Genomic DNA, 24,195 nt, shown 5'->3' on the forward strand with positions numbered 1-24,195 from the left:
CTTGCCTGCTCCTTGGTAGACTAATCCCTGGCCTCCTAAAGGAAACCCTTGAACACAAACTCTAGGATGCTTCCTCCTTGTTGGAAGAATCGCAAACATGTCAGGGGCTCTGTAACCGCTATTTTATTTGGGGTCTTTCTGCATGCACGTAAATAGATGCCCTCCTTCTCTTTCACCCACAGCTTATTTTGCTCCTGGCGTGACTTTTATTGCTAATTATGTCTTGCCACATGCTTCGGAGAGGCTTAATCTCTGCTCATGTTGGGTAATGATGTTACGAGCTTGATCAAGTGCCTATCCATCCCAAGAGGCTGCTCTTAGAGAAAGCTTTCCGGCCCCCGCCTGCAAACTAGGGGTTGGTGTGCATCAGGGGTGGGGTGCCACATGGATCACACCCAGGCAGAGGTGTGCGGAATATTTTTGGGGAGCCTGTCCACAGTTCCGCTCCACACACATACACCCCCTGCCAAATTCTGTTGATTTAGCCCACTGCAAAGAATGGAGGGGCTGCCAGCAAGGAGAAGAGATTTATTTTCCAAATCACCAGAAGGCAAGGCAAGAAGCAACGGATGGGAACTAACCAAGGAGAGAAGCAACCTACAACTAAGGAGGAATTTTGTAACAGTGAGAGCAACAGTGGTGGCTTCCCTATGTTGGTTCCATCATGTCTTTCTCTGGATGTCTGCTGGTCTGGGGGACTGTGACAAAGACAAACCAACAATTTAGATTCTTGTTCTGGATTGCGTTCCAGATGCTAGCCAAATTTCCTGTATTCACAGATCCAACCTTAGTCTATATCTTCTGGATATCTATCTATCTCCCATCTATCTATCTATCTATCTATCTATCTATCTATCTATCTATCTATCTATCTATCTATCTATCTATCTCTATCTATCATCTAATCTTTTCACCCTTGACCCTTCCAAAATATAACATAAAGCAGACTTTTTCCTTCTTCTCTCCATCCATCCATCCATCCATCCAATTTATCATCTAACTGCCTGTCTGTATCTATCCATCTCTGTTTCTCTCTCCTTCCCTCCCTCCCTTATCTTATATCTGTCATCATTCATCCTTCCTATCCTTCCTATCCTTCCTATCCTATCTATCTATCTATCTATCTATCTATCTATCTATCTATCTATCTATCTATCATCTATCTATCTATCATCTATCTATCTATCATCCATCCATCCATCCATCCATCCGTTTGGAAGATGCTCGGAAGAGATGAAAATGCCTACAGAACCCCGTCCTCATTAGACCCTCTAAAATGTATTTTATGCACGCTTTCAAAACTGCTCCCTTTCGCCAGGCACCTCTCCCTCCCTCCCTTTTGTATTTTTAATAAACTCTGCTAAATAATTTTCAAGAGGCAGGAAGTCTTTAGCTGAGGAACTTAAAACCCTCTTCCCCCTGGTTATAGCAGCAGAGAAGTTAAAAGCGGAGCTTTCTGGAAACCGACTTGCTTTCTCTCCCTTTCTCTTTTTTTAATGAGCTCCCTTTCGCTGCCAAATAAATTGTTTTTTTTTTTTAAATAAAACCCATAATGAACTATTAACAGTATTTTAAAATCAAAATTGCAGGAGCTCAAAATGAATGACAAACTCTCCCATATGTATATGTTTTTAATAGATAAGAAGCAGCCAGCTCTTCTCTCTCTCTCTTTCTCTCCTCCCTTTTCCTCTCTAAAAATGGAATCCGAGATGAAAAGAAACAACCGTTATAATTTGCAAATAGAAGGCTGACACTTTTTTGGGGTGTACACGTGTTCCATCCTGACAGGTATGATTCGCTTTTTGGGCAGAACAGATCTCTAGGGGGATGAGAACAGAGTTTCCCACTGATGGGTCCGCAGCTCATTAAAACTTTTTCCCCCCAATTTTAATTTTATTTTCTCGCACGGCGGATGAAATTTCCCAAGGAAGATTGGAGACTTTCTAAGCGGGGGTTCAGGACAAGGAGGGTTGAAAGGGGTTTCCAGGGGAGAGCCTTGGGTGCAACAAACCAGATTTTAGTTCCACCTCCCTGTGCACAGGCGGGCAAAATAATTGGTCATCAGTGGGTATTAATTTGAAAGAATAGCCAGAGGCTGTTATTTTCTTCTTCTTCTTCTTCTTTTTCTTAAAATTCCAGGGAAATTGGTGACAGCAGAGAAAGTCCTCCGTTGCAGAGGATGGATGTTGATGCTGCCTTCACAAGAGACGGAGGTTTTGTTCAAGTTAAAACCTCGGGCAGGAGAGGAGAAAGAGCGGAGGAGCGAAGGGAGCCGGGAACAAACACAGCATCACAGCACTCGGGAACGGCAAAAACTTACCAAAGGCATCTTTTTTCAGACCTCACAGTTTGGGCCTGAGTTGTTGTGGCGTAGCCTGGCCCAGCCTAGAGAGAACCAAGCGCACATGAATCCCAGCAAAGAGGAATTAAGAGGTGGCAGGGATGGGAAACGTTAAATGTGGCCAGAATGAACTTTATTTATGTTGGGAAATTGCCGCTCAAGGCTGGAAGGAGGGGCCAAGCAGGGAACTGGCCTTGAGTCCCTGCATGGCTGCAAAAGACATAAACTTGATTTCCCCTAAGATCCATTATCTGGTCGTTCCCAGGACAAGTGAAAACTAACACTGTGTTTCCCCAAAAATAAGACCCTGTCGTTTCTTCTTCTTCCTTCTTCTTCTTCTTCTTCTTCTTCTTCTTCTTTCTTTCTTCTTCTTCTTCTTCTTCTTCTTCTTCTTCTTCTTCTTCTTCTTCTTCTTCTCTTCTTCTTCCTCCTCCTCCTCCTCCTCCTCCTCCTCTCTCTCTTCTTTCTTCTTTCTCTCCTCCTCCTCTCTCCTCCTCCTCCTCTTCTTCTTTCTCCTCCTCCTCCTCCTCCTCCTCCTCCTTCTTCTCCTCCTCCTCCTCCTCTTCATTTCTTCTCTCCTCCTCCTCCTCTTCTTCTTCTTTCTCCTCCTCCTCTTCTTCTTTCTCCTCCTCTCTCTTCTTCTTTCTCCTCCTCCTCTTCTCTTCTCCTCCTCCTCCTCCTCTTCCTCTTCTTCTTCTTTCTCCTCCTCTCCTTCCTCCTCCTCCTCTCCTCCTCCTCCTCCTCCTCCTCCTCCTCCTCCTCCTCCTCCTCCTCCTCCTCCTCCTTCTTCTTCTTCTTCTTCTTCTTCTTCTTCTTCTTCTTCTTCTTCTTCTTCTTTTCTTCTTCTTCTTCTTCTTCTTCTTCTTCTTCCTCCTCCTTCCTCCTCCTCCTTCTCCTCTCCTCTCTTCCACCTTCTTCTTCTCCCCTTTTCTTCTCCACTCCCTTCCTTCTCTTCCCGCAGATTATCTCACTGGCACTATAAAGCAATCCCACAACAGCTCCCGAGCCAATTTTTTCTGTTTCTTTTTTGTAAGCTTGTCAAGTTCCAAGATCACACTCCGATCTTTTAACGGCCAAAATAAGCAGCTTTGCTGACTTCTGGAAAAAGCAATTTGTCAGTTTTTAACAAGAAGAGAAAACTGGAATCTCCCACCGGGGCAGCTGTGTCTGTAAAAAAAACCCAGGACGGCGCCAGAAGGATCACGTGTGTGCAAGAGTTCATGTCACACATCATATCAACCTCTCCGGGGTCTGGCGCAGGGGCCACAAACGGCCACATTTTGTGCCGTTGTATCATTGTGCTCCTGGTTGAGGGAACTGAGTAGGTGGGGTGGGTAGAGAGGAAATAAGAGACCCACTCCTCAGAACATAGAGTAACAGGGTTGGAAGGGGCCTTGGAGGTCTTCTAGTCCAACCCCCTGCTCAAGCAGGAGCCCCTATACTTTTCTGGACAAACGGCTGTCCAATCTCTTCTTAAAAACTTCCAGTGTTGGAGCATCCACAACCTCTGGTGGCAAGTTGTTCCACTGATTAATTGTTCTCACCAACAGGAAATTCCTCCTTAGTTCTAGGTTGCTTCTCTCCTTGGTTAGTTTCCATCTGTTGCTTCCTATCCTGCCTTCTGAAGACGCTTTGGAAAATAAGTTGACCCCCCTCTTCTTTGGGGCAGACCCTCAAATATTGGAAGACTGCTATCATGTCTCCCCTAGTCCTTCTTTTCATTAAACTAGACCTGCCCAATTCCTGCAAACTTCATAGGTTTTATCCTCCAGCCCCCTGATCATCTTTGTGGCTCTTCTCTGCTCTCTTTCCAGAATCTCCTGTATCGTGGTGGCCAGAACCGGACACCCTATTCCAAGTGTGGTCTCACCAGTCCTTCTTCAAAAGGAAAGTAAAACAGGTGTGTTTAAGTGTGTGTGTGTGGAGAGGGGAGAGAGAGAGGGAGGAGAGGGAGAGAGAGAGGAGAGGAAGAGGAAGAGAGAAAGGAGGGGAAGAGAGGAGGAGAGAGAGAGGAAGGTGAGAGAGGGAGAGAGAGAGGGAAGGGAAAGAGAGAGAGAGAGAGAGAGGGAGGAGAGAGAGAGAAGAGAGAGAGGAGAAAGGAAGGGGAGAAGAGAGAGAGGGAAAGTGAGAGAAGGAAGAGTGAGAGAGAGAGAGAGAGAGAGAGAGAGAGAGAGAGGAAAGTGAGAGGGAGAAAGAGAGAGGAGAGCGTGCACATATGCAAGCCACTTCAACCACCTCAAAAGCCAATGAATCGAAGCCATGCGCTAAACATGGAAGTCATCCTTCCCACAGAGGCCTGTCGGGTGTTTCTTTACCCTCCACTTTAGGGACACATGGCAGCCTGTTTGCAAACACGGCCAAGCTGGGGAGAAAGGAGCTTGTGCTGCAGATCTGGGGTTTTGCGCGAGGCAACAAGAAACCTGTGCGCAGCGCTGCGCCACCTGATTTGGAGGGAGCCCCTTGGGGTCTGTGGGGGAAACTTACCTCTTCCTTGTTAGTGCTGACCTTGGTAGGAGCCACTGGCAGCTGATGAATAGGCTACAATCCGCCCCCATCAAACTCCCGGGAGCAGCCATATTATCTGCTATCGCCCCATCTGTGCCTCCCTGGCCCCTCCCAGCTTTCATCCCTGACCATAAATCTCTGTCCAAAACTTAAGAGAAAAAGAAGGAAGGAAGGAAGGAAGGGGAGGGAGGAGGATGTGAAAAATGTCCTTTTTATGAGACCTCGTGATAAAATGCCAGCCAGGAAGGAATTCAGAAGGAAAGCAAAAGAGATTTGCAGGTTGGGGTGAGAGGAAAACTACCCAGAAAGGGGTGAATTGGGCCAGGAACGCTCCAGTCTTCGAATAACCTGGTTATTACAACGTAAACTGGAGAACCCAAACTTCCGGAGGCCAGCTGTTCCACTGGTTAATTGTTCTAACTTTTAGGAAGTTTCTCCTTAGTTCCAGGGTTCCTTCTCTCCTTGCTTAATTTCCATCCATTGAAACAGATTACAGGTGGAGCAGAGTTGGAAAGGGACCTTGTAGGTCATCTAGTCCAACCCCCCAGCCCAAGCAGGAGACCCTACACCATTTCTGACAAATGGCAGTCCAGTCTTTTCTTGAAAGTCTCAAGTGATTGCTTCTTGTCCTGCCTCTCAGGGGCTTTGGAGAATAGCTTGACTCCCTCTTCTTTGGGGCAGCCCCTGAGATACTGGAAGACTGCTATTATGACACCCCCGGTCCTTCTTTCCATTAAACTAGACATCCCCAATTTCTGCAACCGTTCATCGTATATTTTAGCCTCCAAGCCCCCCAAATCATCTTGGTTGCTCTTCCCTTCACTCTTTCTAGAGTCTCAACCCCTTTTAGCTGGGGTTTTTTTTAGCAGGCCCTGTAGCATTCGGGGACCAACTCCTAAATTTAACAATCCAGAGTAAGGGGTTAAACCACATTATAAAAAAGATGTTGAGACTCTAGAAAGCGGGCAGAGAAGAGCAACAAAGAGGATTAGGGGAAACATACGAAGAACGGTTGCAGGAACCGGGCCTGGCTAGTCTAGGGAAGAGAAGGACCACGGGAGACAGGAGAGCAGCCTTCCAATATTTGAGGGGCTGCCACAGAAAGGAGGAAGGGGGTCCAGCTATTTTCCAAAGCACCTGAAGGCCAGACAAGGAATAATGGATGGAAACTGATCAAGGAGAGATTCAACCTGGAAATAAACTTTCTGACGGTGAGAACAATCCACCCATGGAACAGAAGTTGCCCTCGGAAGTTGTGGGAGCGCCATCACTTGAGATCTTCAAGAAGAGGCTGGACTGCCATCTGTCAGAAATGGTGTAGGGTCTCCCTCTTGGGCGGGGGGTTGGACTAGATGATCTATAAGGTCCCTTCCAACTCTGATTATCTGTAACTCCCCTTTCTCCTTCTTCCTCCTTCCCACTTTTTAAAAAAAATAAAAAAAAACAACCCAAAGTGGCCATAATAATCCAATAATTAGCTTTGATCTACAACCTGTTTTAAAAGTGCGGGAATAAATACCGCAGATTAAAGAAGATTGGGAACGGACCTATAATAACTGGGAATGAATAGCTCTCCTCTTTTTTCTCCCACCACCCCTCCCAGCTGTTGGGCAAAAAAATCTTTGCCATTTTTCCGGGTTGGGATGGATGTCCCGTGTTATTTATTCATATGAAAACAAGACTGAGGTTGGGTGGGTGGATAGGAGGCCCTTGAAAGGTTTTTTTTTTTTTTCTGGGCAGTCACTTAACCTTCGTTTATGAAGAAATAAAGCAAATTTGGAGCTGGTTTTCGGCGGCCTGTTGGGAGGGAAACCATTTCCCTCCCGCCCAGCTTAAAAGCTCTTTGTTTGCCATCGGAGTGACAACTATTGTCATAGCCATGATGGCTAGTTGTAATCAAGATAAAGCTTTATGGCCAAGGGTTTGGAGGCTAACAGCCACCCCAACGCCTCATTTTCATATGGCTGCAATTAATGTTAATGCCTGCGATGAAAATGGTCATTAAGGACCATTTTAAAATCCATCCCATTTGCATATGCAAATCGGGGCCATTTGCTGGTGGGTTGCCTCTTTAATCACCACCTCCGCCCGCCTGCAAATAACTCTTCCCTCTTCTTACCTTTCCTACTTTTATTTAAACAAGGGAAATAAAAATCTTTAGTACCAATTAGCTTTTTAAAATGAAATCTATCACAGAGCACTTTCACCAGGAGCGGGGAATTTTCAGCGGAGGAAAAGAGGCCGTTTGCTGGGTGAAATAATCAATGTAATATATCTATATATCTTTATATCTAAATCTATCTATCTAGCTATTTAGCTAGAATTCTTTATTGACCAAGTGTGATTGGACACACAAGGAATTTGTCTTTGGTGGTCTCTCTCTCTCTCTCTCTCTCATCAATCTCTCTCTCTCTCTGTCTCTATTCATCGATCTCTTGATCTGTCTCTATCTAATCGATCTCTATCTATCTCTCTATCTATCTATCTATCTATCTATCTATCTATCTATCTATCTATCTATCTATCTATCTAGAATTCTTTATTGACCAAGAGTTATTGGACACACAAGGAATTTGTCTTTGCTGTCTCTCTCTCTCTCTCTCTCTCTCATCAATCTCTCTCTCTCTGTCTCTATTCGATCGATCTCTAATCGATCTCTCTCTATCTAATCGATATCTATCTATCTATCTATCTATCTATCTATCTATCTATCTATCTATCTATCTATCTATCATCTATCTATCTTTATATCTAAATCAATCTATCTATCTATCTATCTATCTTTATATCTAAATCTATCTATCTATCTATCTATCTATCTATCTATCTATCTATCTATCTATCTATCTATCTATCTAAATTCTTTATTGACCAAGAGTGATTGGACACACAAGGAATTTGTCTTTGCTGGTCTCTCTCTCTCTCTCTCTCTCTCTCAATCTCTCTCTCTCTCATCAATCTCTCTCTCTGTGTGTCTCTAATCGATCTCTCTCTATCTAATCGATATCTATCTATCTATCTATCTATCTATCTATCTATCTATCTATCTATCTATCTATCTATCTATCTATCTAAATTCTTTATTGACCAAGAGTGATTGGACACAAAAGGAATTTGTCTTTGCTAGTCTCTCTCTCTCTCTCTCTCTCTCTCTCTGCACCTCAAAAAGCCCCTTGGCGGGAACTCCTCTGCCTCTCACCGTGCTGGTCTTCCATAGGTCATGTCCGGAGGGACTTTGGGAGGGGTCCTCTTGAACCGACGTTCGTCCTCCACGTTGACATGGAAGTCCTTCATCTTGCGGTACAGGTTCTGCTCGTGGGCGGTGACGTAGCCATCCTTGACCGCCTGGACGTTGGTGGTCATGTAATCCCGGGGTTTCTCCTTCTCCAAAATAATTCTCGGCTTCATGACGTGCCAGTGGCAAATGGCTGGAGAAAGAGGAGGAGGAGTTAAGGGGAGACATTCAAAGAAGGCCCCTCTCCTTTCCAAACCAAGGAACGGAGAAATACAGCATAACAGAGTTGGAAGGGACCTTGTAGGTCATCTAGTCCAACCCCCCCACCCCCCCCACCCCACCCAAGCAGAAGATCCCCACACCATTTCTGACAGTCTCGTCTTGAAAGCTCTCAGGGATGAAGATCCCACAACCTCTAAAGGCAACTTCTGTTCCATCAGCTGATTGTTCTCCCTGTCAGAAAGTTTTTCCTTATTTCCAGGTTGAATCTCTCCTTGGTCAGTTTCCATCCATTATTCCTTGTCTGGCCTACAGGCGCTTTAGAAAATAGCTTGACCCCTTCCTCCTTTCTGGGGCAGCCCTTCTAATATTAGAAGACCGCTATCATGTCTCCCCTAGTTCTTCTCTTTGTTGGGACTAGTTCCATTAAACCTTTTGCCATGCCCCTGGTGGAGACTGACTTTGAGGGAGTGGAAGTGGGGCTCCGGAGGTTGTGGAGGAGGCTGGGGAAGGGCAGAGGAGGACCCAGGCCCATCCCCTCTCCATCCTAGGGCACGCAGGGAGGAGAGGATAAGGGAGAGACATGGTCTACTCGGGAGGAGAGGGCCTCGATCCTCTTCATGGGCTGCAGCTGTGACAACTAGATAAGAGGACGGACATGCGTACGGGCAAGCGCTGGAAACAAAGCATGGAAATATCTCTAGTTTATGGTTCCTCTCCTAGTTTGGCGTCCTTCCCAGTGTGTGTTCTGTTATCTGTGGACATCCTCTAGCCCTTCTCTTGCCTGGTTTGTGTTTTTTTTTTTTTTTTTACTCTTTATAATTTAAACGGCATTTCCTCCTTCTTGTAACTGTTTGTGTGAGAGTTTTTTGTCTCCAGTCAAGGATATTTGGAGCTCGGAAGCAAAGTGAAGGAATAAAAGGGGCTTCATCTGTTCTTTGTGACTGTGTTTATTTTGTATCCCACCCCGGGTCATCACACATTCATCGTAGGGTTCATCCAACCTCCTAAGCATCTTCTCTGCCCTCTTTCCAGAGTCTCAACATCTTTTTTTAATTTTAAATCAAGAGGTAGAAACTTTCTGGAGTTAAAGGTGGGTGAGAAATAGGCCCCCAAGGCTTCTCCGGTTGGTGGTGACGGAAGGGACTTCTTCTTTTGCATGCATGGATCTAAACGTGATCAGCGTTATCAATCCGCTTACCTTCAGGGACGCCTCCATCCATTCCGTGTAGATACAATCCGTAGTTAAAATCATAACCCGGAAGGGTGTAATTACTTCGACGCGCCTTCCCAAGTTCTGGCTGCAAATAGAGAAATGCACATTCCTTAAGAGAGTTATCCATCGACATGTATCTTTGGCAGGGCTCCAACCTCTATGGTGGTACAGGTAAGTCCTCCACTTATGATCACAACTGGGACCAGGAATTCCATCGCTAAGCGGAGCAGTCGTTAAGTGAGACCTGCCCAATTTACGACTTTTTTTTTTTGGCTAGGGTGGTTAAGCAAATTGATTTGTTTGCAGTTGTTAAGCGATTGCCTTGTTTGCAGAAAAGGTTTTAATCAACACAAGCTATAGAACAGAAAAGAACTGAGAAGGAACAAAACAAAGAATAGAATAGAATAGAATAGAATAGAATAGAATAGAATAGAATAGAATAGAATAGAATAGAATAGAATAGAAAGAAAATAGAATAGAAAGAAAATAAGAATAGAATAGAATAAGGAATGGAATAGAATAGAATAAGGAATAGAATAAAACAGAGAATATAATTAGAAATGAATAGAATAGAATAGAGAATAGAATAAGAATTGAAGATGAATTAGAATAGAATAGAATAGAATAGAATAGAATAGAATAGAATAGAATAATGGGTTGGGGTGGGAAAAGAAGAGAAGAGAAGAGAAGAGAAGAGAAGAACAAATCTTATTTCATTTCATTCTTCGACAAAGTGACTAAATTAGTGGATCAGCAAAATACATAGGGTTTCCCGCGTGAGCAAGGGGTTGGACTAGACGACCTCTGAGGTCCCTTCCAGCTCTGTTGTTCTACCACAGCCATTCATTTAACAACCATGTTGCTCAGAAACTTAGAAACTCTGATGCCAATTGTGGCCGTAGGTTGAGTACTACCTTGTACTCACCGCTTGCACATAACAGGGGCCCTCACCCCTCCGCAAAACTTCTTTAAAACTTTGGTTTTTTTCCGTGCCTTAAAAAAAAAAAAGAAGGGATTTGATCCCATCGTGTTACACCAGGCCACTTTCCTGGCTATTTTAAAGCTGGTGTCTAATCTGGCACCCACCCAGAGATTTAACTCCTAGCTGAGTTGGTTCCTTAACAACCTGTGGGTGGGCTTGTCCTGCTAATGGGGCAGAGGAAACCTGGGGAGGAGGAGGGGAGAAACCCCACAACGTTTTCAGCATGTTGTCCGAGGGATTTGCACCAACCGGGTGGGAAGGAGGTTTGTTGTGGGGAGAAGGAGAAAAAGCAAAAAGCAAAAGCAAAAAAAAACAACACACCCAATTTTTCCCCATTGTGCGTCGAGCCCAAAGATGAAGCTAAGGGAGGAAAAACGTCCGGTGGGGATTCCCAACCACCCACTCGGTCAGTCGCCCCGACTTCACTTCTCCTCAATTTCTGATTGGGGGGGAGAAAAACCCCTTTCCAAGGCAGCTAATCTCTGCCTGGCTTCACCATGGAGACCTCGGTCAAGACAAAAAGGACAATTCGTGTGGGGTGTCAATGAATCCCACAGACCCCACAATGCCCCCCCCCCCGGAGAAAGAAAGGGAGTTAATTTGAAAACTAAATAAATTCGATCCGTGGTCGCCGGCTCTTGTCTCCCTTCAAAGCTTCCTGAAAGCATTTCGGTTCAACTCTGACCTATTTGTCTTGGCCCCGGCCCACTTTCTCCTCGTTCAAACTGTTCATCTGTTTTTCCTGACTTGGCCCCCGTTGGTGAAAGGCGGCCGCCCGAAAGAAGCCGCGCAGGACGTTTTGTCAAACCACAACTAACTTTTTGTCCCGTTTCTGCACTCCTGGGTGGATTCTTCCTAGCCCCCTGGCTCCAGCAGGGAGTTGGACTAGAGCAAGGGTTGACAACCTTTTGGACCTCAGGGACCACCAAACTCATAGTTTTAAATCACTAATGTGAATTTTGATTGACAGTGGCTTGCTGACGTTGGAAGGAGAGAGAGAGATCCAGTCTAACCTTGGAGGGCTGGCAGTGATGTGTTCTCTCTCTCTCTCTCTCTCTCTCTCACACACACACACACACACACACACACACACACACACACACCTTATCCCCTCCAAGGCAACCACATTCCTTCACTCACCTACTTTTCAGCTCCATTCTTGTGGGGGAGAGAGAGGGAGGGAGGGTATCCTGTAATCCCAAATTAAGAACAATCGATTGGTAGGAAAACAGGGTGGGGGATTTTCCTGCAGATTTTTTTTGGGGGGGATTTTCCCAGGGACCACCAAAATTTTCCTCGCAGACCACCAGTGGGCCATGGCCCACCGGTTGGCGACCACTGGACTAAAGGACCTCCAAGGTCCCTTTCAACTCTGTGATTCTGTGTCTGCCTCTCTGGCTGAGTCCAGTTGGAGGTTCTGCTCTCTCTCTTTTTTTCTCTTTCTTTCTTTCTTTCTTTTCCCTAGCCATAAAAATCTAAAGCACAAAAGGTTACGCCCAGATCCCGATCGAATTACATCCACTTCTGTTTTTTTGTTTTTAATTTCACCGTAAAAACAGATGGCCTATCCAACGCTGCGCTGATTCAACGTAGGGCTTTCTCCGTTCCCTGGGTAGAAACGGCGTTCTTCCTGCCCTCCACGGCTGTCCTCAAGAGCGGATAACTTCATTAAACGTCATTAAACCTCATTAAGATGTTATTTCACCGGCCTTATTTCCCACCTCACCATTCTAATTAAAACCAACTCTGTCTATTTTTCCAAGATGCCCTGTCCGGTTTGTTTTCTTTCTTTCTTTCTTTCTTTCTTTCTTTCTTTCTTTCTTTCTTTCTCTTTCTTTCTTTCTTTCTTTCTTTCTTTCTTTCTTTCTTTCTTTCTTTCTTTCTTTCTTTCTTTCTTTCTTTCTTTCTTCCTTCCTTCCTTCCTTCCTTCCTTCCTTCCCTTCTTTCTTTCTTTCTTTCTTTTCTTTCTTTTCTTTCTTTCTTTTTCTTTCTTTCTCTTCTCTCCCTCTCTCTCTCTCTCTCTCCCTCTCTCTTTCTTTCTCTCTCTCCCTCCCCTCTTTCTTTTCTTTCTTTCTCTCTCCTCCCTCCCCTCTTTCTTTCTTTCTTTCTTTCTTTCTTTCTTTCTTTCTTTCTTTCTTTCTTTCTTTCTTTCTTTCTTTCTTTCTTTCTTTCTTTCTTTCTTTCTTTCTTCTCTCTCTCTCTCTCTCTCTCTCTTTCTTTCTTTCTTTCTTTCTCTCTCTCTCTCCCTCCCTCCCTCCCTTTCTTTCTTTCTTTCTTTCTTTCTTTCTTTTTCTTTCTTTCTTTCTTTCTTTCTTTCTTTCTTTCTTTCTTTCTTTCTTTCTTTCTTTCTTTCTCTCTCTCCCTCTCCTCTCTCTTTCTTTCTTTTCTTTCTTTCTCTCTCTCCTCCTCCCTCTTCTTTCTTTCTTTCTTTCTTTCTTTCTTTCTTTCTTTCTTTCTTTCTTTCTTTCTTTCTTTCTTTCTTTCTTTCTTTTTCTTTCTTTCAGGAGACACCGACATAAATATGAGCCAGTTGCCAAGCATCCCGATTCTGATCCCGTGACCACCGAGATGCAGCAACAGCCATCAATGTGAAAAACGCTCATAAGTCTTTTTGTTTTCAGTGCCATCGTAACTTCGAAGCTGTCACTAAACGACCTGTTGTATGTTGAGGACTACCTGTAGGGGAGCAAAATACAAACTCCCAAGGAAGCAGGCATTTCTATTAACGATCTTGAGCATTAGGGAACTTTCTCCTCTCCTTCTTTTCTTTCCCTTTCCTTTTCCTTTTCTCCTTCCCTTTCCTTTTCCTTTTCTCCTTTCCTTTCCTTTTCCTTTTCTCCTTTCCTTTCCCCTTCCCCTTTTCCTTTTTTTCTTTCTTTTCCTTTTTCCTTTTCCTTTCCTTCTTACTTTGCTCCGGAAATACCCTCCTAGGACAAATGCAGCACCTATGATCGACGGACCGTTGCTCTTTCCTCCTCAAGCATCGGCTTCACTTAAAAGGAGCCGCCCTCCCCTCCCCCAGGCCTTAAAGCCCCTCAATCCCCTCTCCCCCCATTACAAGGATCGTCCCTGATTTATGGCTCCCGGGGAGCAGGGCGCTTCCAGGGATCCCCTGCTCCCCTCCCTCCTTCCGACATATCCCCCCCCCCCACTCACCCTAACCCAAACCACAGCTTGATCTCCAGTTTCTCATTTGCATTTACATGATCTCGCTGTGCGGCTTAAGAGACGGAGAGATTTATTTGCTACTTAGCGTGATGTTTGATTACATTCGGGAAGGTTGGGGAACAATACACGGGGTGGGGGGGAGGAATGCGGAGGGGTGGCTGCATTCAGTTGAGTGGGCCCTAGAGGGGGGGCCAGGAACGCCACCTGTTCTCCAAAGCCCCCCCGAAGGCCGGACAAGGAACAATGGGTGGAAACTGATCCAAGGAGAGATTCCACTTCGAAATGAGGAGGGGTTGCCTGAGGGTGAGGACAATCAACCAAATGGAACAGAAGTTGCCTTCAGAAGTTGTGGGAGCTTCATCGTTTCAAGAAGGCATCGGTCAGAAATGGTGTAGGGTTTCTTGCCAGAGCGGAGGGTTGGACTAGAAGACCTCCAAGGTCCCTCCCAATTTTGTTAATCCGATAGACAGTAAGGTAGGTATGTAGGAGGGAAGGAGGGAGGGAGGGAGGGAGGGAAGGAAGGAAGGAAGGAAGGAAGGAAGGAAGGAAGGAAGGAAGGAAGGAGAGAGAGAGAGAGAGAGAGAGAGAGAGAGAGAGAGAGAGAGAAAGAAAGAAAGAAAGAAAGAAAGAAAGAAAGAAAGAAAGAAAGAAAGAAAGAAAGAAAGAAAGAAAGAAAGAAAGAAAGAAAGAAAGAAAGAAAGAAAGAAAGAAAGAAAGAAAGAAAGAGAAAGAAGTTGTAGGAGCTTCATTACTGGAAGCTTTCAAGAAGACACTGCCATCCGTCAGAAATGGTGTAGGGTCTCCCGCTTGGGCAGTGGGTTGGTCTAGATGACCTACACAGTCCCTTCCAACTCTGTTAATCTGTTAAAAAAAAAAAACCCATCCGCTCTGCGATAGATCACGTTTTGCAGGCGTTTGCACAAGGGATGAGAGCTTTGGGAGGAAGCCAAGTTGCTTCTGAATCCTCTAAGTGCCTTTTTCTTTTCTTTTTTTGCAAGGAAGTGATCTGAACTCTATCAAGGTAGGAGGGAAAGATGTTGAGACTCTAGAAAGAGTTATTTGGAAAAGATAATAAAGGCATGACACAGATAAATAACTAAAGAAAGAAAAAAGGCAGGAAAAGAGAGGAGAGGAATAGATAGATATAGATATAGAGATAGATAGATAGATAGATAGATAGATAGATAGATAGATAGATAGATAGATAGATAGAGATAGAGATAGAGATAGATAGATAGAGATAGAGATAGAGATAGAGATAGAGATAGAGATGGATAGAGATAGATAGATAGATATAGATGGATGGATGGATATAGATAGATAGAGATAGATAGATGGAAGAAAGATTGTACGAGGGGGATGCTATAAGCAAGTGTCTTTCCTTGAAGAGAGTAACAAGGAAGGAAGGAAAGAAAGAAGAAGAAAAAAGAAATACATGAAAGAAAGAATGAAAGAAAAGAATTCCAAAGGGCTTTGAAAAATAAGAAAGAAAGAAACCTTCTTCCAGGGAAAAATTCTTGCCTTTATCCTCAGCTTCATCAACTCTTAGAAGACAAGAGAAAGTTTGATCGGCCAAGCCAGCCTCTGGAAGCATGAAGTGACGCTTTGGAAAAAGGGGGTGGTAGGAATCCATGCTGTGCTTATTGAAGGGGAGGGGGGGTGGGATAGAGAGAGAGAAGGGGGGGAGAAAAGAGGAGAGAGAGAAAAAAAGAACAGCAGGGTTTTCTAATGAATGACAAGCTTCTGAGTGGAAATTTAATTTGGTCTAATTAAGCAGCCTTGGTGAGGATTTGTCTGCCGAGGAGAAGAACGCCAAGGAGATCTAAATGCAAATGAACAGGGGGGATTTTGGAGTGCTTAAGTGTGTGTGTGTGTGTGTGTGTGTGTAGGAAAGAGAGAAAGAGAGAGAAAAAACAAGGGTGGGCCAGCTTTCTAACAAGCTTGTTGGGAGATATCCTATTTCACGTCCTCCGCTTTGAGCCGAGGAGAAAAACAGTTGTTCATAGCTTGTGGTTGAAACTTAGAAGGTTTCCCTGGAAAACGGCCCAGGTTGGGGCCTTCCCCCCGTGTCAACAAGGATTGTTTGAAAGTCATTTGGGGAGGGGACTCATTCCTAGCATTTCACTGGGCCGATACAGGATAATATCTGTAGCTGAGGGTGGTTTGTTTCCTTGCGGATGTTTCATGACCCAACTAGGCCGCAGCATCCATGTTAGAAGGGAGTGGGGTTTGTGGAGAGGAGGAAGAGGAGGAGGAGGAAGAGAACTTTGGAGTGCTAGAAGGGAGTGGGGTTTGTGGAGGAAGAAGAGGAGGACAACAACTTTGGAGTGCTAGAAGGAACTGTATATAAACAGAGCAAATCCTACTCCCCTATAGCACTGATGACGTTACCTAGCTGGGTCATGAAACGTCTGCAAGAAAACCACCAAGCTCAGAGAGCACCAAGGACCCCACTAATCAACCATCTCTACGTATGCGAGGAAACTTTATTTTTCTTGACTGGTTGAGGCACAAGGCCGCCTGATTGCCAAGAAAGGAAGGGCTGAACTTCTGAAACCCAACGCTTTCCTTTTGGCCTGGTTCATGGAGCCTTTCCCCGGAGTCTCTTGGATCCTGGATAGCATAGTTCGCTACCCTCATCACTCCGCCAAGGAGTCGCCATCTCCAGTGCTCTGAATCCCCCACCCCACCCCGCCGATTCTCACAGGAAATCAAATATAATCCTATTTAAGAAGCTTTAAATAATTTTGAGCTGACATGCCGGTTTCTCAAAATGCAGCTTAAAATGCGTTTGGCTTGCAATCCCTTTACAACAACTGAAGATATGCCCTCCCTTCCATACAACCTTATTTTTTTTTTTTTAAATCAATTGGAGAAGGGGGGGGGAAATAAAAAGAGATAGGTAGAAATGTACCTTGCCCCTTAAATTCACAACCAAAACAAACCCCCACTCTTCCTCCCAAGCTTAGCATGTTGTGAGAATGCAGCTGGGACTTTAAAAAGATCTTTATCATCCCCATCAAACTCCATCCTTTCATCCAAGGGGACTCCGGATCCACCATTTACTCTTGACAATAGTAGTGGAGATAAAAAGTTGGCTGTTAATGCAGTGCAATGAACCCATCAAATGTAGAACTGTAGAGTGGGAAGGGACCTTGGAGGTCTTCTAGTCCAACCCCGTTCTCAAGCAGGAGACCCTACACCCTTCCAGACCAATGGCTGTCCAGTCTCCTCTTGAAATTCTCCAGGGATTGGCGCACCCACAACTTCCAAAGGAAATAAATTCCATTGAAAGGAAATTTCTCCTTACTTCTAGGTTGCCTCTCTCTTGTTTGAAATGGTGTAGGGTTTCCTGCTTGAGCAGGAGGTTGAACTAGATGACCTCCAAGGTCCCTTCCAGCTCTGTTATTCTGTTATTTTCTTCGTAAGGCTAGACATACTCCGTTCCCGCAACCGTTCTTCGTATGTTTTATCCGCCAGTCCCTTCATCATCGTTGTTGTTCTTCTCCGCACTCTTTCTAAATCACGGTATCTTTCTTTTTATTTGTCGTATCACGGTGACCAGAATTGGACTCAACATTCAAAGGGCAGTGTTACCAATGCAGTACTAACACTTCACGTGATCTTGATACTGTAGTAGAGATGCCATTGGTGTGTCTTACTCTCCAAGACAGCGATGGTTGATGCAGCTGTCCCTAGTCCCTGTTTTACTTCTTCGTTTTATCCCTCTTCAATGAACAAATGATCATTAAAAAGGAGGACAATCAGCTAGAATGGTGGAGCTCACCCACCTCCATTAGAGAGACCCTTTTCTGTCCCAGATGGCCTTCAAAGTTGGTTAGAATAGAATAGAATAGAATAGAATAGAATAGAATAGAATAGAATAGAATAGAATAGAATACCTTTTTGGCCAAGTGTGATTGGACATACAAGGAATTTGTCTTGGTGCAAATGCTCTCAGTGTGCATAAAAGAAAAGATACATTCGTCAAGAGTCAAGAATCATCAGGTACAACACTTAATGAAAGTACAATAAGGGTACAATAAGCAATCAAATCATACTAGGAAACAGTCAATATAAATCGTAAGGATACAAGCGTCAAAGTTACAGTCATACAGTCATAGGTGGGAGGAGATGGGTGAAAGGAAGGATGGGAGGATTAATAGTAATGCCAATTTTGTAAATAGTTGGACAGTGTTGAGGGAATTCTTTGTTTAGCAGAGTGATGGCGTTTGGGGAAAAAACTGTCCTTGTGTCTAGTTGTTCTGGTGTGCAGGGCTCTATAGCGTCGTTTTGAGGGTAGGAGTTGAAACAGTTTATGTCCGGGATGTGAGGGATCTGTAGATATTTTCACAGCCCTCTTTTTGACTCATAGCAATTGTTTTTTTTTCTGCAATCCTAATTACTCTCTGGAGTCTGGGTCTGTCCTGTTGGGTTGCAGAACCAAACCAGACAGTAAAAGAGGTGCAGATGAAAGAGTCAATCATTCTTCTGTAGAACTGGATCAGCAGCTCCTTGGTTAGTTAGGGAAGGATCTGGCTTTCCAAGATATTCCCATTTCTTTGTGGACCAGTCTGCAATTCCATGTCCCTTTGCTAAAATGCACCAGACAGGATCCCATTTCTTGGAGGGATGGAAAAAATATCTCCCTCCACAAAGACTTGTTCAGCTGGCCAAGTATTCCCCTTCATTAAGCCAGCATCTCAGACTGTAAACCTTCTTAATTTCCAACATCGCCACTATTTATTTAAATGCTAACTCACATTATGAAGTGATAATCCGCCAGCGCAAGAGATAACTTATGAAGCATTTAAATTAAGAGAAGCAGTTAATTGGTAGCATGTGTCTGGTAAGCCTCGCTAACGCCAGAAAACTAAAATAAGGCAGGAAAAATGGAAGGTGGGGAGAGATTTATTATTTAATAAATCTCCCCTCTCCCTAGCTTTTTTTGGCCTCCCTAATGGACTTGCTTGCTGGGAACGGATGTTTGCTTTCGGGCTACCAAACCTGAAGTCCGAATGTCCAATTTTCTGGGTTCACATCATATGAGCAAATGTAGGGTGGCAGATTTGGAGAAGAAAGGAATGGTGGTCAGAAATTGAATTGGCCATCAAGAGATCATGTAATCATGAGGACACTGCAATGTCCTAAAGTCCTAAGTGTGAAGGAGGAGGAGGAGGAGGAGGAGGAGGAGGAGGAGGAGGAGGAGGAGGAGGAGGAGAGGAGGAGGAGGAAGAAGAAGAAGAAGAAGAAGAAGAAGAAGAAGAAGAAGAAGAAGAAGAAGAAGAAGAAGAAGAAGAAGAAGAAGAAGAAGAAGAAGAAGAAGAAGAAGAAGAAGAAGAAGAAGAAGAAGAAGAAGAAGAAGAAGAAGAAGAAGAAGAAGAAGAAGAAGAATTTTTAACTTGAAAATTGGTGGTTCAGCCTCACATGATAGATCAGAGTAGAATATTAACTTCAGAGGAAGGATGAAATTACTTTTAATTGAGATTAGTGCTAATGACTGAGGCCAGACAACCTTCCCGTTCTTATATGCCTGTGAATTGGGAAGGTGTCTGACTGAGCCACCTCCAAGCATTATCTAGATATTCTGGACTTAAAAAATGCTTTAACTCCTTTGGCTTAAGTAATGTTTCCTACATACCCCCATTCACATCAAGCTTACTCTGTCTTCTGTTTCCTCTCCTTCTACTCATGTGAATTAGTGTCTATCTCACCCACTTCCAAGTGTTATCTCCTTTCTCTGCACTTAAAAACGTTTCATCCCCCCCTTTCGATCCAAATTCAGACGCCTGGCAACTGACTCCTATTTACGACAATTGCAGCATCCCGGCCCTCGTGCAACCCTTGTACAATCGTCTGACAAAGCCGACTCAACGGAGAAGCCCGACTCGCTTAATGACCGGGTGACTAACTTAACCACGGCAGTGGTTTGCTTAAGCAACTTAATCCATGGAACCACTTTGCCTCCGGAAGTTGAGATTGCTCCAACATTGGAAGTTTTTAAGAAGATGTTGGATAACCCTTTGTCTGAAGTGGTGTAGGGTTTCCTGCCTAGGCAGGGGGTTGGACTAGAAGACCTCCAAGGTCCCCTTCCAACTCTGTTGTTCTATTCTTATTCTAACTGCGGTGAGGAAGGTGGCATGATGTGGGGGGGAACCTCACTGAAGAGCCGTCTCGCTTAGTGATGGAGATGTTGGGCTTCCTTGCGGTCATAAGTCAGGACGGCCTGCTCTTAGGTCTCCTTTCTCTCCCTCTCTGCTACCTTTAGCGCTGCCTGCTCTTTTCGCAGTCTTTCCTGGCTTTAGCCGGGGTCTCCGCTGCCTCCCTTGCTTTGATCTATGGGTTTTCGGCAGAAATGGGGTTTATAAATCACCGTAATGCGCCCGCAGGAAAGACGGTGCTTAGTGTTAGGAGATATACATTGGGGGCTACTAACAGCCCTCAGCCCCTTCCTGGACCAGCAGGGGGTTGGTGACAGGTTACAGATAGGATCTGCGCCCATGTGTGTGTGTGTGTGTGTGTGTGTGTGTGTGTGTGTGTGTTTAAGGTCTGGCTGTGCACCGTCCAGAGGGAGCCACTCAGGGCCCCGCTGTCATATTTCACCGCTGCTTTTCTGCCAGGGGAAGAAGGGGAAGGGGGTCTCGGTTTGCGAGAAAAGCTGGAGAAAGCAGCTGGCGGAGGGTGAGGACCTGGGATGTGTGTTGGGGGGGGGCAGAGGGAGCATGGAAGGGGAAGACGGTGGCAATTAACAGGCGGTGGGGGGGGGGCATTAGAGAGAGGAGAGGGTCTTGGAGAAGAAAGATTTCTCTTCCTCCCGTTGAGGAAGGTTTGAGCGAAGGACAAGAAGGAGGAAGTGAATGAATGGGCTTCTGCTTTTAATGCCTCCTTCTTTTTCTCCTCCTCCTCCTCCTCCTCCTCCTCCACCTCTCCGTATTGTAGCCTTCTTCTCCTCCTCTTACTCCATCACTGTTTTCTCCTCCTCCTCCTCTCCCACCATCTGTAATGCATTATTCTCCTCCTTCTCTTTCTCCATCACCGCTTTTTCCTTTTCCTCCTCCTTGTGCTCCTCCTCCCCAACCACCGTTAAAAATGGTTAAAAATGCTTCTTCTTCTTCTTCTTCTTCTTCTTCTTCTTCTTCTTCTTCTTCTTCTTCTTCTTCTTCTTCTTCTTCTTCTTCTTCTTCTTCTTCTTCTTCTTCTTCCTCCTCCTCCTCCTCCTCCTCCTCCTCCTTCTTCCTTCTTTTTCCTCTTCCTCTTTGTTGTCCTTCTTCACCTTCTCTTTCTCCCGCTCCTTCTCCTGCTTCCTGAGACCTTCCCAGGCAGCTTTTGACAAACAAAGTCAACGGGGGAAGCTGGTTTTGCTTAATGACTACAAGATTCACTTAACAGCAGTAATAGGCATAACAACCTTTGCAAAAACAAACAAACAAAAGGTCAAAAAATCAGGTGCAAACCTCGCTTAGCAATGATTCCAATTGTGGTCGTAAGTCAAGAACTACTTGGGTACGTGAGCTTCAGATCTTCCAGGTGTATATACCTCAGTGAGTTGGGAGCCCCGAAGAGACCCCACGTTTCTGTTCAGAGCCCCTTTGCCAGGAAAAGGAAGAGAAGAAACTGCTTCACAATAAATGCAGAGAAATGTTTTTCTCGCACTAAAACAATCCCCGTTGCAAAAAAACAAAACAAAAAAAAACACCTTGCCGCATCTTCCCCTGTGGTTCAATTTATTGCTTTCCCGGTCATTAAATGCTAAAACAATAATGCAAAATAAATAAATAAATCAATCTACGGTGCATTCTAATGCACACTATTTTGCATGTGGCTGGCCCTCCCCTGCCTTCATTTAAACTCGGCTGAGCTGAAGTCCTTTCCGTTTTCCCCACCAGAAACACCTCCTGGGTGAATTATGGCCGATTTTTATATTTAATATACCGCGCTGCCCCGACGTAATTCTATTAAGAAGTTGATTTTACTCGGTAATTACAGGTAAAGCCCAGCCTAACTCCTGGAGCTGCGGGTGAGGAGGGCTGCCCTTGGAAAACACGAGGCTGGCTGTAGGGACATGTGCCTTTCGGCAGATGCTGTAGGTTCAAAGGCTGAGATGTTGTCAGCATGTACTCAGGTCAAAGATCTCCTTGCCACAAAGCCTTAGCCCTTCCCCTTTGTAAGTCACCCAGGTTCTCAACCCGCAGTGGTGTAGCAAAGTGCAGAGATCCCCATGAAGGAGGAGTAGAAAACCGGCTAGGTAAGCACCGGCTTAGCTGCAGGAAAGGGTGAGAAAGAAACTCAAGATCGCCCTGCCTTGATTCCCTTCAGCATAAGAGGACGAAGGAGGCATCTGTTTCTCAGGCTTTCAAAATTCAGTTATAATGCCCATTTAAGGATATAGTAGAAGTGGAGTTGCTAATGCGGAAAAGAAGCAAATCTAGGAATAGTAGCTTTAACTTTTATTGTAAGGTTACCTTAACGAGACTGACAATATTTCTTCACTCCTTTTAACCTCCAGAAAACAAAGAAGGCTAAAGTTACCCAGTTGGCTTTCATGGCTTTCATGGTTTGGACTAGAACTCACCGTCACCTGGTGGTTGGCCCCAGAATCATCCAGCTGGCTTTCATGCCTAAGATAATACTTGTGGTACATTTTTACATGTTCAGTTGGCTGAGTTTCATGTTTAATGAATAAAAGAGATAATAAAAATAATAACAACAACAACAATAACTTTACCCCTCCAAATAAGTTGCATCTCAAGAAAGTCAGATGGAGCTACATTTTAGATAGATAGATAGATAGATAGATAGATAGATAGATAGATAGATAGATAGATATAGATGATATAGATATAGATATAGATATAGATATAGATATAGATAGATATAGATATAGATATAAATATAGAGAGATATAGATGGATATATACAGATAGATAGATAGATAGATAGAGATGGAGATGGATAGATATTCCCTCCCAGAAATTTTGGAAACAGCCCTTGGGAGGGAAAGAAAAGGACATGGCCTCCCCAGAAAACGGTGGAAAAAGTCTTGCCATTAAAAAGAGCAGCTGCTTACATAAAATATAATTAATCAGTTACAATAAAAAAAAAACCCTCTCTCTCTCTCTTTTTTTAATGTAGCCATATGCTGATTTGACGTCTGGGTGTATCAACCCATCTTGGCTATTCATTCCTCTTTTTATTTTTTATTTTTTTCTTCTTAAAGGCAGTGTGGCCCCGTTTCCCAGCTCTGAAAAAGATCTGTTTTACGGCCTTGTACGTTTAATTTTTTTTGGGGGTAGGGGAGGGAGGGTGTATGACATTCCCCCCCCCCATCCCACCCTAACACCAATTGCCTTGTCTTCTCTCGTTGTCCCCCTCCTCAGTTGCTTGCCTGGGAGTTAAGTGATATCTGACAAAACCAATTAAGGAGGGAGATTCGTTGGGAAAGGAGCTACTGTACCATCTTAATGGCGTTTTAATTTCCCTCCAGCAAGTCAATATTAGCCGAAAGCCAGCCTGCCACAAAGAACATGATTAACCAGACAGGCTGCGGTAATAAAACAAACAGTCCTTAACACAGAGACGTTTCCTTTCTACAAGACACCCTGGGGTCTCTTTCTTTCTTTCTTTCTTTCTTTCTTTCTTTCTTTCTTTCTTTCTTTCTTTCTTTCTTTCTTTCTTTCTTTCTTCTTTCTTTCTCTCTTCTTCTTCTTCTTCTTCTTCTTCTTCTTCTTCTTCTTCTTCTTCTTCTTCTTCTTCTTCTTCTTCTTCTTCTTCTTCTTCTTCTTCTTCTTCTTCTTCTTCTTCTTCTTCTGTTTCAAAGTTGTAACGGCACTGAAGTGACTTATGACTGCTTTTCACACTTATGACCATTACGGTTCCGCGATCAAAAATTCAGACGCTTGGCTATCGACTCGCATTTACGATGGTTGCTGTGTCCGGTTTGCTCGTGACCTTCTGGTGAGCAAACCAGATTCATTTAACAACTGTGTTGCTCACTGAACGACCTGAGCAATTCACTTATAACAACGGTGGCAAGGAAGGTCGTCGAATGGGGAGAAACGGATTGAACCACCGTCCCACTTAGTGTTGTTGTTCACCAGCAGTAAGTGCAACGGCTGAGGTCTCGGAGAGCGAGGACTTGGATGCGGGGCCTGCGTGTGATGCAGGGATGGGGCCAGGACTATCAGGGAGTGGGGTGCGGCCTTTGGAGCTTGTGGAGGCTGGCATCAGTGATGCAGAGGGAGCCTGCACCCAGCGCATGTGCTCGAAGGAAAGAGCAGCTGCTGCAGCACGGGTGATTTGGGAGTAAGGCTGCCCCTCCCTTAAGGGACAAAAGCCAGCCCTCGAAGGTGGGGTTCTTTGCAGGAAGCAAAGAAGTTCTTGTACTTCAAGTCCTCGTGGAAGTTTGGTCTATCCTGGTTTATTTTCAGAGACTTTTGAGTTTGAATATTTCCTTGCACTTAGTCTTGTGTTCTTGGCAGCCTTGCACAACCTCGACAGGGCTTGCTCTTATCTGGGACAATTAGTTTTAA

The 24,195-nt window shown here is 44.5% G+C and overlaps 1 protein-coding gene across 1 annotated transcript in view; it reads right to left on the bottom strand.

Annotated features, from left to right (window-relative positions):
- Positions 1-24,195, bottom strand: part of CFAP77 (cilia and flagella associated protein 77) — a 38,442-nt gene that overhangs the window by 8,538 nt on the left and 5,709 nt on the right. Inside the window, 2 exon segments of the mRNA XM_087943847.1 lie at positions 8,046-8,274; positions 9,502-9,601. Of these exon segments, the coding sequence (XP_087799973.1) occupies positions 8,046-8,274; positions 9,502-9,601 (329 nt within the window).

This window comes from Notechis scutatus, chromosome 15 (assembly GCF_049901735.1).
Source record: "Notechis scutatus isolate UNSWTSFEM ecotype Mainland chromosome 15, rNotScu1.2, whole genome shotgun sequence".
In the NCBI taxonomy this organism is placed as follows: Eukaryota; Metazoa; Chordata; class Lepidosauria; order Squamata; family Elapidae; genus Notechis; species Notechis scutatus.